The 16,809-nt window shown below is 37.2% G+C and overlaps 1 protein-coding gene across 1 annotated transcript; it reads left to right on the forward strand.

The window, feature by feature from the left end:
• Positions 1-11,257: 11,257 nt before the first annotated feature.
• LOC144434524 (uncharacterized) lies at positions 11,258-16,380 on the forward strand. Its single transcript, XM_078122984.1, has 3 exons — positions 11,258-11,316; positions 12,964-13,148; positions 14,970-16,380. The coding sequence occupies exons 1-3, from the start codon at positions 11,301-11,303 to the stop codon at positions 15,291-15,293; spliced, it is 525 nt and encodes a 174-aa protein (XP_077979110.1). The 5' UTR covers positions 11,258-11,300; the 3' UTR covers positions 15,294-16,380.
• The last annotated feature ends 429 nt before the right edge of the window (positions 16,381-16,809 follow it).

Genomic DNA, 16,809 nt, shown 5'->3' on the forward strand with positions numbered 1-16,809 from the left:
CTGTTAATCATAACGAGGGTCTGATGATGATGCCAAAAGACTGGTGCAATTTAAAGACAGAAACGAACGTATGTTCCTGATATATACAATGTTGTAATTTTGACCTGAATTGTCCTTGTCAGACTGAAAATGTTCAGAGGAATTCATAACGTTATCTAATTAAAGAATATGCAAATTATATGAACATGACGTGGAAGCACATTGAAGCGTTAGCATTTTGATGTAATTGACAAAATTATAAGTGGTTGCGATGAATTAATTTGACTGATTTTAAATTTGCCCTTGTCGTACGTACTTGTCCCATTTTCGTGACTTTCGGTCATCATACTTTTATGTACCCTTGTAGTCTTTCCACTTATTTTTGAAGCATGTCGTCTAATTTTGAAGGGAAAGGAGTATTTTGGAAAGAAAGGCTATTATAGCACCGGAAATCCCACAATAATTATTAGAAAAAAATCACAAACTCTAACGTCGGGTGTTGCTATTGATAAAGCTTGTTTTCATGCCAACAGAACGCCATGTTGATGGATTCGTCATACTCCCAAAATAATGACAATGTCACCACTATAATGACACACCTCGACTATTCTGAGGTATAATATACAGTCTGACATCAATACAGTACACGCCCATATTCCGGTGTCGTCAAATATCGCGCAAACTTCACAGTTTCGGTGCCATAATGTCAACATTCCCCCGCGCCCTCTTTTAACAAATACATTTTTTTCACCGTGACAGGTGAGGTTACCCATGATTATTTGTTGACCAGTGTAATTAATTAAAATCCAAAATTCATGAATGACGTTTTATGTGGTTCTATATTTGAAACATCATATGCTCTATCAATCACGAAGTATTTCCCTACCTCCTAGTGAGTAGGCAAGAAGCCAAAAAAACATATATATGTTCACGACACTTTGTTTTTTAAAGTTAACACTATTAATATTTCTGTAGTTTCGATTTGGCGGGAAATCCTTCACAAATTTATCAAGGAATAAAAGTTGATGACGCATTTGTAAGCGATGAAATATGATGTTTATGTTTTCAATGATGTGGAAATCGTCAGAAATCGACAACTTACTAACATTGTACATATATACCCTTCTTGGTATCATCGTTAAGCGAATACCGTTGCTATGTTCATTATAAATAGCACGGTTCATATTTATGATGTTATTACTGACATGTCCTAAAACTGGGCTGGGCCATTTTTTGCTCCAGTTGGTATTTTGGGGAGGGCCCGGAGTCACGTGTGAGTACAACTGCAATGCCAGTGAAGTTTCACAATAGTTATACTCCTTTCCGACTCTTACCCATTGTTTCAACTGTGCTCTTAATTTCATTCACTTTGTCAGTTAACACCGGGACGCTTTTTTCTCAAAGAACTTGTCTGCATATCGTTAATCCCTGAAAGAAACTGTCCACTAACGCTTTAAACCCATGAATGAATGAAACTGTCCTCAGCGTGTTAATCATTTCTACAGCGCTGTCTCCAACTTGTCTACTGGTATGCAACAATGCAAACAACATGTGCTGCCCTGCCTAAACCCTAGATAAAAGTGTGTGGGAAAAAAGCGCCCTTACCCCGGCAGGTCTCAAACACTGTACCTCTAGTTCTATGCCTATCTATCCAAAGACATGCTCTATAACAACTTCACTACAAAGTGACTTATAATGTAGAAATAGCAGGTCTCCATATAGAATTTGTTCATTGACATGACAATGCGTATGTGCACCAGGGTTTATAGTAACAGCGCTATAGGTGGGTAAAAACGGAATTATTGTTCAAATGGGGACTGTAACTTTGTTACTGTACGCGAGTCTTTGCCAGGTTAAAGTGACTATATGGATGAAGATTTGGTATTTAAGTTTAAGATTTTTAATTCATAAAATAATTTTATCATGGCTTCCTACTTGAAAAATCAATGTGAAACAACATTGACAAAGTCTGTGTATGTAACTCAATACAGTGTAAAAAAAAAAAAAAAAAAGCTAAAAAAATGTGTAAATATTTTATACATATATTAATCTTTTGCCATTAATTGAGTGACAAACAAGGACTTGGCATATGTTGTTTTAGATTATTTTAGTCGAGTTGTTTTATCAATTAAAAATCCAAAATAAATACCAAATTCTCAATCGTATGGGCCACTCTAATGGATTTCACATTGAACTTTTGGAGAAAACATCCGATTATTGGCCGAGATATAAGGGATTCGATTTCTATAGTGGATTTATAACATTATAATGAGTAAGAGGGTATGTAACAGGGCTGTAGATAACAAGGATGACTTTCTGGTGAAAAACTTAAGTATAACTTTGTTATAGGACAAGTCCTCGGCCATCTACTGTAAATAATCGGACACGTCTGGGTAAAGCTCCATTTTTTAGGACTTGACCTATCACTATAAGTTACCTGGGCCATCTTCCCACCAATACAGTAATACATTCCCGTAACTGGTTTTCGCATAACGTTCACTTGAAAACAGTGATGAACACTCGTCCCAACACCCGATTCAAACTTGTGTTTTAAATTTGGAAAACACACTTGGAAAACTTGGATGTCACAATGTAGGATACATTCATTTTTAATGACTGGACATAAATAAATATTATAAGACATTCCATGAAGTTAGTTTGTAGTATCAAAGGTCACGACCTCTTTTTCTGCCTCCACATTTGACTGGTATTTTTATTAAAAGGAAATAGAATATGAAACATTCGAAACTTTAAATCCAGTGTTTGGTAGTAACCATAGTAACATATACTTTGTTTACAATCATGATGGATAGGTCAGCGAGTCCAAAGTGCACTTGAATTCGGCGCGAAAGGTGACTTCGAGTTAGAACAAAAATTGGTTGTCACTACAGTTTTATTTTGGTTAACGTTTGGCACATATTTTGATTATAATTTCTGTTCCTGGATAAAACTAACTGTAGTTCCGTTAGTACCACGTACACAGCTTTGCAGTGTGTACTCCACGCTGTCTTGTATTAGCTCACACGGAAAGACATGCAATGTTTTAGAATAAACTTGGATTGAATTTCATAAACTTTTGACATACCGTACTTTCCGGGTCACCAAGTATTAAGTGTCGGACCGATCACGATACAAATTCTTTGAGTATACAATATGCATTGCACTTTATATAGTTGATTGTAACAATTGTGAAAATTGGGGACAGACAGTTATGTGGAAACCCAGAGTTTGACGGCGCACGAAGGTTGAATGCACCTCCGGGACCACTTTCCCTGAATTCAAAGTTCTATAACCTTCGTCATTATTATGAAAGAATCCCGGTGTTTTTGAAATAGTAAACGAAATTTTAAGTTCACCAACTTGTTTTCAAGGAATTCGACAATTTTTTTTTTTCATTAATGTTAAGGTAGAATGCACCTTGGGGCCGAATTTCATTGAAAATCAAAAAGTCCTTTAATATATCTCTCCAAACTTTGCCATATGGAAGCTAGCTTCCGGTCCTTTTGGGGCTTACTGAGTCTTGCTTTCTAAGAAATTGACAATCTTTAATTTTCCCCATAAAGTTCACTTGGTATTTGGTGGCCATATTGGATTCTAAAATGGTAACAATTTCACTTCTATTTCAAAACTTTCTACGGTGACCCCCTGATTTTTTCCATGATTTGTTCTGAGAATGGGTTGGAGTTTTCTTGAATAAAGTAACAGCAAAAGTTTAAACAGTTTATTTCCGCGGCACATTTCGCAGTTAACACACTATTCAGCGGCCATATTGGATTCTAAAATGCCTTAACCTCGATATCATTTTGATATCTATTTTCATTTTCTCTATGTGACTCATTTTTTCCTTGATTTGAATTGAGAATGAGGTTGACTTTTCTTGTGAACAAAATAATGTAAAAGTTATTTCAGAGGTGCAGATACGCTAATGAGAAACAAAAAGCTGACTTTTATATACCGGTCAATGTAGTTCTCACTATTTACGTGTAAAATTTAGTTTATGTACACTCAACAATATAACATTAAACAGTTGTAGGTTATTCACAATCTGATTTCGATGTTTTTCTTTCAATCATTTGGCGAATAAATCATTACTGTTCAATTGTTTAGACTCTCTTTCAAGCGAGGAATTCCAATATTTGTCTCATTACATTTGACACTGACAAAACTGATATTAATTATTCAAATTTTGTTATATCACCACCACGTCACTAACTTGATTCTTCGAAATCAGGTATTAATTAGGTAATGTTCTAAAATATTGTGATTTTGTTTTAAAATGTATAAAAATAACTCATCCTCGATTTTCACAAATTTGTTGAATCATGGGTTATTTTCAATAATTGCAAACTGTAATAAGCGTAGTCTTATAAATGACGTCAGAACAACGTCATTGTATTGACAATTCTGGGTATAAACCATATTTTATTCGCGAGGGTATTCAAAATCGTCCCACTTTTCACTGGAAACGATGACGCTACGTGTCTCATGACTGTTATCCGCAAAAATATGTATCCATGCGGTGCTGAGTGAAAATCAAAACCTTCTGGCAATAATTCAAACGACTAACAGAGGCCTTGGAAACAACTACACGTCACCATGACACTGCCTGGCATCAGCTGGGTCTCATTACTTCTACAAATACAACCATGCGTTGCCAAGGTATCTTGAGTAAAACTTTGACATCGGAGCTTGAAATAAACAAAATGAAAAGAGCTATGATTTATTTCAGAATAAAGATACCGTATTGGACGACGATAGGTGTGCAAATTTAAAAAGAAAGAGCGTGCAGGAGCTCACGTCAACTCTCATCAAAGCTCTCGCGGTACGGTACGGTATGGACGCCTAAATCAAAGTTCACCATACTCCGGGTTAGTTCTGACGTCACAGTTCTAAGATGACGGTCTTGTCATTTCCTCAACCTTCATTTACCCCCATTTAAAACATAATATTATGATATACGATCGCGTCATCAACTTTATAGTGACCCCTGCACCTTCTGGAGCTAGAATGTTGTTGCTACAGTGCGCCACCGGTCACGCCTTGTTCAAAAGATGATGTTTCACTTCACTTTTAGGTTATGATGTCTTCATTAAATGCCTTGGATTTGAATTATAACTTCTGTTATTCGAAGTAACAGTATTTACTTTCTTTTACGTCTTTAGTTTCTGAAGAGGTTAAAAAATTTCGGAATTAACTAACGTATAATGGTTCAATTCTACAGAGCACTGAATTACGGAAAGTTTACTAGCTCGTTTGATAACGGTTTGGTTTGGAGCCGTATCCAAAAGTGACATGCTGAAGCTGAACAAGATCGTGACCACTGCATCAAAAATAATTGGCACAGATTTGCCCTCTCTTGAAAATCTCTACCACCAACGAATTGTCCGTAGAGCCGACCTTATTGCTACTGACAGTACGCTCCCCGCAAATGACCCTTTACAGCTACTCTCTTCTTATCTGATCGCCGCTATCGATTTTTTAAAAATCAAGTCTGTACGTTAAGTTTTAGCAACAGTTTCTCGAAGCTTCCCACATGCAGTTCAGTTACTGTCATGATAATATTTGAACTATTGAATAGTTTTAACACTTTCCCATTTGAATGTCTAGATTATTTTTGTTATCAGAAATAAAAGTCATTCACTCATTCATTCATTCATTCAAATGTGACCAGTTTTAATGTTTGTTGGATGTAAATTGTTTGTTTTAAATGACATGAGAACATTTTCCTAAAATGTATTTTTTAAGTGCATAATTGCAGTAAATATATATTATAATGCATAACATATAATGCATAACAGAGTCGACACATACCACAAATGAAAATTATTTTGTGTCCCATGGTATACGTATTTGTAAATCATTGTGCCATGAGGTGCAAGAAAATGGACTACAACCCACCATACTGAGTAGATGGAATTTGTAGTCAAAAATTAATCAACAGAGATTTGTAATATCTCTAGAAAATTATTCGTTTCAGAAAATCACCACTAATTTTTCTCGACCAAATATTTGTTTTAAAAAATCATTTTATTTTTTGCTAGTCTGGATGCCAACGTGGTCTCTAACTAACTAAGCCACGAGTGGTGGTGTAAGTCGTGGTGATACCGTATAGGGACTAGACTAATTTTGCGCACACTCCCTCCGTACATGCTAATGTGAATTTTTTTTTTAAATTTAACGTTCCTGTAAAACCTGAAAATAATCGTTTTCGTGGTTTAATATTACACAGTGTCTAATCCTCGCTTTTGTTGTTTCTTGTGAGACTGTTAGAATTTAGGAGAGGGTCGTTACTGTTAAATGTGGGTGGGACGTAATTTCGTTCGTCTGACTTCGTTTTGACGGGTGTGTGTGTGTGTGTGGTTAGTTGTCACGTTCGTTTACTTCGAATCTGTGACATCTTCTGTAACTTTTTTGTTTTCAGGTGTGGAATGTTTCTTTTTGACTGGAGAGAGAGAAAAAAATGAAAGTCGTAAAAGAATAGATGAGAGACGCCTTATGTATTGTGTCTCCATTTTTTACGATTGAATAGCATCGCTCGAAAAGCTTTTAGAACAGAAGTAAAAACTAGCGTATTTATTAAACGTTATTGAAATATTGAAAGGGTATTTAATGGGATATAAAAGAAGACCTTCGAATAGACTTTTTTTGTATTGGGTGCAGGCAGTAATATTGGAAGTTGCCAACTGTGACACACAGAACGGTTAACCACAGAGATCGGCAGACCACACATGCCGGTATTCCATGTGAACGCGTACATTTTTTCAAAAGACACCTCAATTAATTCTTCCATCAATTTGGTCAGATCCGAGTCGGCAAAAAAAACCCCCAATTTCTAAACGATTCATCTACCTTAAACACTAAGCTTACTGAAATCTATACACAAATACCGACAGAAGTTTCTTCTACAGCGCCGACATTGTCTTGACAATCATACATTCTATGTGTTCATATTTCAATGCTGATGTAATGATCATACTTACCTGTGACGACATGGTAAGACGCTCTTTAGAAAAACCAAATATTTACTCTTTTCGAAATGGTTGTTTTCATACCTCTTTCTTTTTCACATCCATGTTAAAATAAAGCGTGAATTTGTCACATCCAAGAGCAAACAGACTGGAATTTGCCCTACATCACAAGTGCTATTTTTCACAGTTGTGAAATGTCGTTCACAAGATTATGCGGGAAAATGTAAACACGACAAGAGGGTAATGACCCCGTCGGTGAGACATGTACAGAAGTTTATTGTTTATAGTGATGTTTCAGAGTTAATAACCTACAAAAATACGGTATTTAGTGCTTTTTGAGGTTTTGATGACTACCGTAATGTTTTTTCACAACTTCCGCATAACATTGTGAGATGCATGTTTTGTCGCTTCCGGAGAGCAACCAAAGTGCGCCATCAATCATGATTTTCAATTGACCGTCATCGGTGTTTTCAGGGGTTCGGATAATTCGATTACGCTTCTTCAAGGATCTCATGACAAGTAATGCTAGAGGTGTCACGAATTGATATATCTGTGTACAACTGTAGATTAAATGAACAGAAATAACAATTCCAATGTTTGTATATTTATGTACGTGACTGCCAATGTATCCCAGCCGCCCGAGGCATATGTGTTGAACGTAACTGAATATTACGTTATGTCAACGACGTCTTATGCACTGCAATGAATAATCACCGGCATCCGGCACCTTTCAATTTGTAGTATTCAAACCCAACCCACTGTTCAACCGCTGTGTGTGCTGTCTGTTGTGTAGTTCCCGTACTGTCATACTTACTATATTTTTCAATCTTCCTGGAATGAATACCGCTTCCGACCTCTTTATTTTTGGCATTAATTCGACTTGTCATATAATTTCGTGTCAAATTTTGTTATTTAGGTAAAGAAAAAATTCAAAATGTCGAAATTGGAAATAAACGTGACTTGAAGAACTTTTTATCGAGTTTTCACCCGAACGTGTGACAAAATCGAGTCCAAATTAGAAGTTATTACAAAAACGTGCAATCGGCACACGCGTCACGTCATCATGTGATACATTCCGTCCGGAATTCAGAAAACAAAGCGGGTAATTCTTAGCCCACGATTTGTCATGTAAATATTCCGTCTTCCTTCCTGTGAAAATACCGATTCTTGAGGAGTACCTGAGAAAACCACGTGGATTATATTTCTCGCCCTCTTCCATATTTGGACAATGTCATAATTTGATCAATGGTTTACATTTCTCACGGGGGTCGGAGAGTAATTGACAGCGCGTGGTGTATAAAAGACGCGGATCTGCCAGGTAACGCATATTCAAACAGAGTTCTTTCAAAGCTACTGAACCACAGAGAGTCAAACGTCGCAAACTCAACAAGTGTTTCTTGCTTTTTAGAAGTTTATCGGACAAGAAATCGCTTATCACATAACAATCATGACACTTCAAACCAGCGCAAAGCTAATGATGGACATTTCAAGATTTTTCAGCACAATCCTGTGCCTTCTGATGGTTGTTAATTTTGGACTCATCACGGCGATACCGCTGTGTCCTGAAAACGGAGTGGATGGAGAAGATGTTGGGCCGGACTGTAGACAATCGTCAGAAAGATCGGGTGACACAAGGGCGTCTGGGTTAAATGCTGTAAGTTTATTTTCTAATTTTTCGTTTTTTAGTCGTCGTCAACTCAACTAAACTTTGAAGGTCAAGTCTCTTAGCTGGCACCATAGTAACCCCAACGAGTCCATACTAGTATTCAGTTTCAACCATATAAGCAAGCTGTAGGTGTTCTAAACAAACCTGTGTCAAAAAGAAAGGTGTGTTACAGCCCGTTTCACATTACCGCTTACTCGCTTTGTTTATACAACCACACAGAAAAAAATAAGAAATTGCACATGCTAAACTTTAAGATAGGAAGATTTAAATGAATACAGTTTCTTGCTGCATTTTGTCTAAATGAAATTGACTAAAGTTCCACCACGGTAATCAAATGCAGATATCAAAACATTGGCGTCTGTGTGTCAGTGTCTAGTTGCAGTATGTCTTATTCCATTTAGACAAAACAATGTCTTGCTATCTTAGTGTAAAATATATAGTTTCTTATTGGTTTCTGCATGAGCCAGTGACCGGCTCGGTAACTTGAAACAGACGAAGTCAGGCGCCGAACTATTATTTAGTACATGAGTCTGCATGTTGTCGCACGTCATAAATAAATATATTCCTGTCTTTAGCGCCAAAAGTGTACACATTTTGCGAGAAAGCATTACTCCGACAGTATATACAAAGCAGAAATCCAAGATATTTGCTTACTTGGTGTATCAAGGCCATCCGAAGCAGCTGAGAGCCAACACACAGGAAGTCAACGTTCTTCGGTTCTAACATATCAATGCCATAAATTATGAATGACCCTAGAGTTAATGTAAAATGAATTTCTGCGACAGACGAACTCAGTCATCATCATTGACATGAAGAAATCTGTGTTAAGGACGCACACAGTCGCGTGACTTCCACTGTTTTACGACAGTACAGGAGTAATGAAGATGACTTGGTGTTTCACTACATGAGACACTACTTACATAACTTCAAATGCAAAAGAGAAGTGCTGTACACAGTGGGGATGTAGAAGCAGGCAAAGTGATTATCAATTAGAAAGTAAACAATTGAAGCTATATTAATATCATGTTCGTCCAGAGTTGACATGTGTCTATGGTTATGTTAAAAACATTATGTCATATGGGTGAAATGGGTTAAGCACCAGGCAACTTCATATCGCCTGTAATGTTGTCTTCCCTTTTTGAACTTTCACTTCCACCTGTGTGAACTCGTCAGGTGGACTCTTCAATGACGAATGACAGAGACAAATGCATTTTGACCTTGGCGATAGATTACTTCTCACAAAGGAAATGGGGAATTTAAAAGGCGGCCAAAGGAAGAGCCGAACATTGAATATTTCTCACCACTAAACTTAAAGATGATACCGACGCCGGATATATTTGAAACGGTTGCTACGACTTCTCCGCATTATTGTTGTCATGCGTTACCGTATGACGCTTTGAATGTATACAATAGCTGACTAACCACATTTGATACGAAACAAGTCCACTGAGTGTTTCAAGGTCTTCGAATTCAATTAGAGACAAAAATTACTTTCAAATTGACCATCAAGGTCAAGGAAGAATCCACTGGATATTGAAGGTGTTATAAAGGTGGGGGGGGGAGAGACTAAAGCAATATGTCACAAATGGGTCAAGTTAGCTCACAGATCGTACATCCTCTGTATTAAAAAAAAACAGGCTACTAGCTGGGTGAACAAAAAGGCTTCCAACATGTAAACCTTTGTAGAGCAAACATGCAAGTCAGAAAGCTGTTGGCTCTTAACTCCAAACTAACGCATCACCATGACTTGGATTTGGAGACTTTTGTGCACTAAATTGCTAAAATGTACACGCACGTGGTTTTTGGTTGTCGCGTTTGGCATACTGGAACAGGTTATTACTTACGAGTCTATATGCTTCATTTTGTTTTTCTGAATGTTTTTTTTTGTCTCGCATTTATCTGTTACAATAAAATCTGTAACGATCCAAAAATGGTCCCATATCGATAAACGCCTTAACTGAGTTTGTAAGTATTAAAGTGTAACCCTTACCCGACATTGCCACATTCAAACAAAGACATACTGTATTTTTCTTTTTACACTCCCATTTGTTCAATACAGCCCCTTTTTTTTCCTCCCCGTTTCCAGCTACTTGTTAACATTTTCTCCCTCGGTTTTCTATTTGTGAGTAAAGATTCCATGAAGTCCTGCATTTGAAAGCAAAGAATTTGTCAAGTCGTTCAGAACAAAGCTTCTTCACTATGAATAATCCTGTTATTTGCAGTCCAAAATAGTTCTAAAACTTAACTGAGATGTCATGTACTTTAATCTTAAAGTTTACTCTTTGATGGATTCGTGCTTTCTCACATTGATGTTCTAAAATGTCTCGGCCAACGTAAACATTTACCATTTTCTTAAAGCCCGAGTTCGGATAAGAACTTAATGAAAAACAGTTGGCTGGTAGAGCTATTGGAAATTTTGGCCAAGAACAAATTTAGGAATGATCCTATATGTATTACTCCACTGATAAGATAACACGAGGACATGTGATTGAAACTCTAGCCTTTAACGTGGGCACATATCCGTTTGTATATTTGTTCAGATCAACTGGCCAGGCACGGGTAGCAAAGTACAGATTTGGTCTCTCCTGAGCAGACGAAAAGATGGATTCTTGCGAGTTACAGATACTCCCCTGGACAAGGATGAAGACGGTAACCACTATGTGTTCAAAGTGGATGCTAAGGGAAAGATGGACAAAGACAATAGTAAGTGTGTTAAATAAGCCCTGCCTCAATTTCTTTGCAAATTAAAACTTTATACTCTCCTTATTTTAAGGTATACTTCGTCTCAAAATGAGCTACCTCTCAATTTTTGTAGATGTAAAACTACTCGTTTTTTTTATTTCACGTTTTTTACTCTTTCAACTTGCAATTTATCACCAGCTTTGCGCCAACCGTCAACTTCCAGAACTTTCTTCTATATTTCAACAAGTTGTTTGTACATACACAAACTTTTCTATTCGTTTTACGTTTTCACTGCTTTTTTCAACTGAGCTTTCTCATTCGTTGTCAGTTAGGAAGAGTCTTATACTTGAGTGACTTTTTTTTTCGATCCGACGGGAGTTTAATCCGGAAAGGAGAATTAAAGTACAATTCATATTATGGGTCGGATACTCTATTTGAGTGCGTCAACCTGATAATAAAAAACCTTTGTTTTGTAACTTAATAGTTTAAAGGAACAGCAGTTAGAATAAATCACTCGAAGAATTGTTTAAATAAGTTCAGTCTGCACGGTCAAAGAAAAATCAGGTCTCACTCTTGAGCAAACAAATTAGCCGAATACAATTCGAATTCCCCGGCGACAACACAGCTATTTTCACTGAAAACACAGAAATTGGGTTCTTTCTTGCTCATTCTGGCGTAATCTAACAATTAGAGGGTAAAATCAGCTGTATAGAAAGTCTGTTTTGGGGACAATTATTGTCTGTTTCATTTGCAGGTTCTTGACAACCAATTACATTGATCACAGTCGCATAATGGAAAGAAAACAAACATGTCCTTTTATTCGCTAACAAGGTAGCCCAGGGACTTTGACACAGTGCCATGGTGTTTTTACTATCTCAAAACGTTCTCCACACCAGGCCAAAACACGTGTATTTCAGGAGTACGGGAATGGTTTTGAAATTTAAAATTATCATCAACAAACTACTAAAATCTATTAGTGGATCTCACATTGACTTAGGTGCTTGTAATTGGCTATCCTCCTCACACGTGGCCGCGATTACATCATAGATATACAACAAGCGGTCCAAGCAGATTTAGCCGAGGTGTTGGTGATAATTTCATCTTCAAATCACATTCATTCCAGTGATTCTAAATGCATCTGCCTTTGCGTGGTGTGGAAAAACTCAGAGAGATTCTTGAGATAAGTAACACAAGACAAGTCTCTGGGCTATTAACCAGTATGGCCGATATTTGAATTTACCGTTTTTTGCCAAGTATTTGTTTCTTTGTGTTTAAATTGAGCTAGTAACAAGGTGCTTCTTTTACAGGGACTTTTTTTGTCACTCAACATGTTTAACAAATCCTTGACCCATCCTTCTGACAAAGCCACAGCTCTGTACACTTCTCCAGCTTTTATTTATTCCGTTGTCCCCAAATACTACAAATATTTTTCATCCACCACATCCGTTCCGGTAACTGGGCTCAAGAGTGTGAAACTTCATCCTTCATTCACAAGTCATTTTTTTTTACGGTTCTCTGACTTTAGATAATATAGGCATTTCTTTCTCCTGCAAGTGTTTTATACTGAAACCAATATATACGGAGGGGTAATGATAGACAAGTGTATACACTCTGAAGTAATATATATTATAACCATCATATTATTATCTTTCTCTTTTTGTCATTCAGCAATCTTCCAATTATATCAGCTACCACAGACTATAGAAGGTGTGTACCACCCTATGGCACAGAATGTTATGTTGGCTATCCCAGGAGAGAACGTCAACAGAGAAAGAAACAGCATTTATGTTTTGATAAGCTGGCCTCTTGGGGAATCGTCAGACCACAGTGGGGGAACCACATTAGCCGCAATGGTAAGAATTTCTGCATCTTCATTTCCCGTCCTTTTCTAATATCGTCAACAGACAACATACACGAATGTTCGCGCGCCGTTTAGATTTTACTGAACATAGCATTTATGATCCATAATTCGTCACCTTATTTGTTTGATAGGTACGCGACAGTAGTTAAAGCATAGGCCCTACACGAGGAATTCGTGTATGGTCTATGGTTACAAGGACACTGATTTTTGAAGTTCTTTTAACCCGATCTCTACTATGTATGTTTTAGGCTTTTCGTCATTTGATCTGGTCGCATTGATTTATTGTACGGCTTTTGAATTCGTTAACAAAATATAAACACTTGCAATCGATACTGTAACTCGAGTAACTGAACTGAAATTCACGGCAGTCGCTTTCAATTCCCTAGGAGCTGAGAGGTGCACTCCAAGTGAGGTCACGATCCCAGCGGGGATGCACTTCTGACGAGTACCTGTAAAAAGCTATCACGTCTGTACACATTCTAAATGTAAATGATGGCTTTTATGTCCCCAGTTCAAACGAGGCGATGGTATGCACGGACAAAAGACATAGAAATGTGTTTTAGGAGCCTATTTTGTCATGCCATGGTCGTCCTTGTGTTAGGGACAAATCTGAAAAAGTCGTGCTGTCGTTTTGTCCGGAAGTCTTTGTCATCGCTTTGACTTCATTTGAATGACGTAATTGGATGACAAGACATTTGAGGACACCAATGCCACTTCACCTTTTTTTTTTCAAAAGGAACATGAGTCATTATGCTATTTCAAAGTTTTCATTTCTGCGCTGAGAATCGACATTTGCAGTCTCTGATTTCGACTTCACACATGCGCATTAACTACATGTGTATATTGTGTACTTCGCCCATCTTGAGTAAATAGGCAAGTCGTGAACAAACTCTGAAATGTTGGTTTAACCTCACATTCAACCGCACATACCGTCTAACAAGGGCAGTGAGAAAAAAATGAACATACTTACAACTCCAGACAAATCCTGTACAAGTAAAGGTGGGCGTATAAAACAAACAGTACTGTTATTTCAACAATGCTATGAAAAGAAGTTCGCTCATGCATCACAAATCTAAAAATAAGGCCCTACGCAATTGTCCAAACTCGCTCAGATAAATTCACACGACGTCAACCCACAATTAGTTCATCATAAGCTATCAGGTGTGGCAGAGTTGTTGGTTGATTCAGTCCCTCAAACCAAAACATCCAGCACACCTTTAATCTATTTGAGGAATTCTACTACCCATACAAACGTGCAATAGTTGAAAAAAGTACAAGTCTCACAAATATCTAGTTTCATGAGTAGACGACACCTTCTGTTGGTATACATTTTCGCGCCAAAATTGGTAAACAAATAAACTCTTTTTTTTTACTACAAATGAAAAATATGTGGAATTTCATATCCCAATCAAGCTAAATCCTACATTGATAAAAATTCTTCCACTAAGAAAATAATCCAGAGATGACACGAAAATATTTGGTGAATGTGATCATGTACATCCGCAATGCTATATTTGGGCTTGCCACTTTCCTTTCTGATAGCATATTTGATTTTCATCAAGGACGCGAAAGTGAATCAATTCAAATCCTTTGCTCAAATTTCATGTGGTGACATAAACTGATTTCGAACCAATTTAAATGAAGTGGTTCAGTTTGAATCGGTTTCGAACCAATTCAGATGAGGACAGGGCTACACATTGTCACAATATCGACCATAAGGACAACACTTCATCAGAAACGCCGACTCGCTGCAAATGGAAACTAAATATTTGTTCATTGGCAAACATTTGACAGTGTTTCTTCTTTTTTCTAGCGCTTCGACTACAGACTTGGATCGAATTTGTGGCCTGCAATTGGGGAAGATGTCGCCGAACACGTACAGTTCACTGCCATTTACAACGAGCACATAAACTTCTACGAACTCAGAGACCATATAGAAAATGTTGGCTACAGGGAAAGAAACGAGGAAAAGTTCCATTACTTGAGAGTAGATGGAGGTGGTGTCGTTTCAAGAGCTCCAAAGAGAGATACCCATGTACAACCATTTAGTAACAATCCGGGCAATCTCTTCTACATCGTCAACATGGGGTCCAACACCGGAAGTGGCAGAGAGACGGCGACTAACGATGTAGAATGATGATTCTTCTCCAAAGTGCCTTCATTCCAATTTCTGTCACAGGAGTACATTCGATGCTGCTTGAATTTAAGTCTTTGCATGCCAATCATTTACACCATCTCGACGGGAAAAATGTCTGCGAGCAACAAGTGTGCAGACACCCAATAGTACACGTGATTGTCAGTTGGGGTACGTTCACACGCACGTATAATAATCGGCGATGGCCGAGACTGTCGCCATGATAGTTCGTAGCAATTGGATTGGACAGTTTTGCCACGTGACAAAACTTAGATTATTTATTATGATTGGTCGCATGGGGTCATGTGATCAACGATTGAAATAACCTAGTCGTTTGAGAATAGACATAGCAAAGACTCCATACATACAAACTAACTGCCTTGAAATCTCAGGTGCTGGGGCCTGTACAAGTAAGAAAATGCAAATGGGCGCGAGTAATTGTCAAGGAACATTTTTTGAGATTATTTTTGTGTGTGTTTATGTATTTAAATAATATTGTAGTGTTATTTTTCTGTGCATGTACATGGAAACGTGTATTCCACTTATCATCCTTGTATTTAATTTGTAGTAAGTTTGGTCCTAGACTTTTCTATAATCTTTTCAAATTTGAATGTGGTTGATTTAGAATTTTGTTAAATTTTAAATCATTTTTTTTTCTGTTTTTGATGTCACTCTTGGAGCTTGCTATCTTCGAGTAGTAAGTTGTGAGTAGTTTGATTTTTTCCTGCCCCAACAAGTTCGTGAAAAACCTTGAACTCGCAGTACTAACACACAAGTCACGGTTACAACACTCGTAAATACGTTATGATGTGCATGTATTTGCATAGTCTGTATGTAAGGCACGCCGTGACAGGGCGCCCTCACACATCGGTCAACCCCTTTCAGAGTATGGCGGTGAGGGCGGAGCGAGACGACGTATCGTACAGTCTGCTATTTGCGTTGTATTATTTAATCTTTGTTTTAAATGAACTACATGACTAAATTTTCCCAAAAAGTTCCTTTTCAGATTCCAGTAGAGCCTAGAGTTTTTACTAGATGGTTGGTTATGACGTGAAATATGATATCAATTCACATATAAATGTACTTACTTGTTATAACTGAGTAGCAAACGTTTCGCAGTTCAACATATTTATTTAACTTGTTTTCGTAATTTATATTTATTGCCTCGTTATAGCCATTATTGTGAACCTTACATATCAGGAAGTGAAATAAATAAAACATTTTTTAAACGATAATATATTGAAATGTCTTGTTCGAAATTTTTGTTTCAAAATGGCTGTATGGCCCCTTCAATTTTCCTTGGTCGAATCTTGGACCATAACATAGTCCATTCGACTTGTCGTCTGCGACGAAAACCCCCACAATTTTAACAACACTTGAGATAGATGTCAAGATAACAGTTTAATATGTCATGGTTATCCACAGTCATAGAGCTAACTTTAATATAGACTACATGCGTGCAGTTAGTTAGTAATAAATAAAATAAGAATATATAAGTTATTTTAGGAATGTATAATCC

The sequence above is a fragment of the Glandiceps talaboti genome, chromosome 4 (assembly GCF_964340395.1).
Source record: "Glandiceps talaboti chromosome 4, keGlaTala1.1, whole genome shotgun sequence".
Lineage (NCBI taxonomy): Eukaryota > Metazoa > Hemichordata > Enteropneusta > Spengelidae > Glandiceps > Glandiceps talaboti.